Here is a 1,752-nt window from a genome sequence, read left to right as displayed (position 1 = left end):
TAGTTCGGTTTTCAGTTTTCGATATTCAAAGTAAACCATCCGAGTGTCCATATGAAAAACGGTAAAGCCAATTAATACATTTGGACTTAGTCTTAGGAATAGTTTAAAAATCTGTGATTTGCACTCGTCCAAAAATCGGAACGAAAACTGAAACGTGTATGATATGTGTGGCTTCCCCTTTCCAATCACTCACCGATCCGATTATTTGGTCATCGACGGAAGGTTCTCTGATCGGAGTCGGATCAGATAGATGTGTACCGGCCTTTATATCGGCACTACTGAAGTCTGTGCATACACAACATTTAAAAATCGCCTCTTAACTATCTATTCCAGGCGCTCCTCCTGGACCATTCTACATCCACTTCAAAGCAACCAGCGTTTTGACCGCAGTTAACAATGTTTATCCCTCAGACACCACAGGGTTCTCCATGAACTACGAAATAACCAGTTGCTCTTAATCTACCAGCTTGAAATAAATCGTTTCCAGCTTACTAGTTGTTTGTGTTATTTCTTCCTCATCCATCCTAGTTTGGAAACCGGCCACATATTAAACCGCTGGACTTTTCAGCCCCACAGGGTGCCATCCAGTTCTTCGGCGATACGACTGGTTGGGTCAAATCGTTTGGGTACGACCCCATTGGTGGCAGCCAATATTCTACACGGCTGCACTACAGCATAGCGTTTCGAAGAACTGCCTCCTCATGTAGCATCAAGTGAGTATCCATCTGGTCTGAGTACGCTGAATGCCGTTGGTGCAAAGCAAACGGTCTTTGAACCGAGCCCCGCATGAAATTTCAGAGTTTTCCAGTTTTAGCAAAGTTACTCTTCTTTCGAAAGATTCACCTCAAAATACTGGCAATTTTAAGGTATTTTCCGCGAAAAATTATGAAATATATTTTATTAGAACAGTCGCCTCCTTCGTCGAAAACGTCTGAAGACTGTAGAGTTTGTTTAAAAAATGTGGTTTTTCAGTTTTGGCTGAATTTGTTTTGCTTTGCTTTCTACTCAAAAACGCTCTGTTTTGTAGAGTTTTACTTTAAAATACTGACGATCTGGATGTATTTAACGCGAAAAATTACAAGATATGTTTATAGCTTGGTAGAAATTTTACAGAAACGTTTTTTGGAGTCGAATTGGGACCAAAACGAAAATAAATTGTCCCGTTATATCCCGCCAATCATTAATACTTTCCCAAAAACCGATCACAAAACTAAAAGTTTTTAATCAAAAACGCAGAAAAAAATAATTTTCTGATGATTTTGCCTCATTGCAAGGAACTTTAAAAACCCATTTTCAGCTTCGAATTTGGCACAAAAACCAAATAATTTAATCCAGTTTTTACCGAAAGTATCTAAGATTATCTTGAAAAAAACGGTCAGAGGAAAAGTTTCTAAAAAGTTATTTGGAAAATTCGCCACCCTCGTCGATCTGAAGATTTTTCAGTTTCTTTAAAATTTCAGGTCATTCCGGTTTTAGTTTCTATTAAGCAATTAAAAAACATTTCATTTTTACTTAAAAGACTGACAATCTTCAGGTATTTTCTGTGAAAATTATAAAATAAATTTTATTGGAACACTGGGCTCCTGAACAGCTTTTTAAAATGTTTTCTGCAATCTTTTGCTGCTTCGAATTTTGGACAAAACTCCAATCATTTTTGCTGGATTTTTTCCCAAAAATATTTTCCCGAACAGAACAAGTGAATGTTTATAACCAATTATTCGGAAAACTCGTCACTTTTGTCGCTGTGAATAA

General features: G+C 37.3%; 1 protein-coding gene across 1 annotated transcript in view; it reads left to right on the top strand.

Moving 5' to 3' along the window:
* The window catches only part of LOC109534881, a gene marked incomplete in the record, with an annotated part of 8,482 nt that extends 7,991 nt beyond the window's left edge, over positions 1 to 491 (top strand). The window contains 1 exon segment of the mRNA XM_048662125.1: positions 334 to 491. Within this exon segment, the coding sequence (XP_048518082.1) occupies positions 334 to 458 (125 nt within the window).
* Positions 492 to 1,752: the final 1,261 nt, after the last annotated feature.

Source organism: Dendroctonus ponderosae, unplaced genomic scaffold (genome assembly GCF_020466585.1).
Source record: "Dendroctonus ponderosae isolate FM_Combo_2020 unplaced genomic scaffold, Dpon_F_20191213v2 Dpon_F_20191213_10, whole genome shotgun sequence".
In the NCBI taxonomy this organism is placed as follows: domain Eukaryota; kingdom Metazoa; phylum Arthropoda; class Insecta; order Coleoptera; family Curculionidae; genus Dendroctonus; species Dendroctonus ponderosae.
Note: the sequence above shows the minus strand (reverse complement) of the source record. Positions and strands in the feature narration are given on the sequence as shown.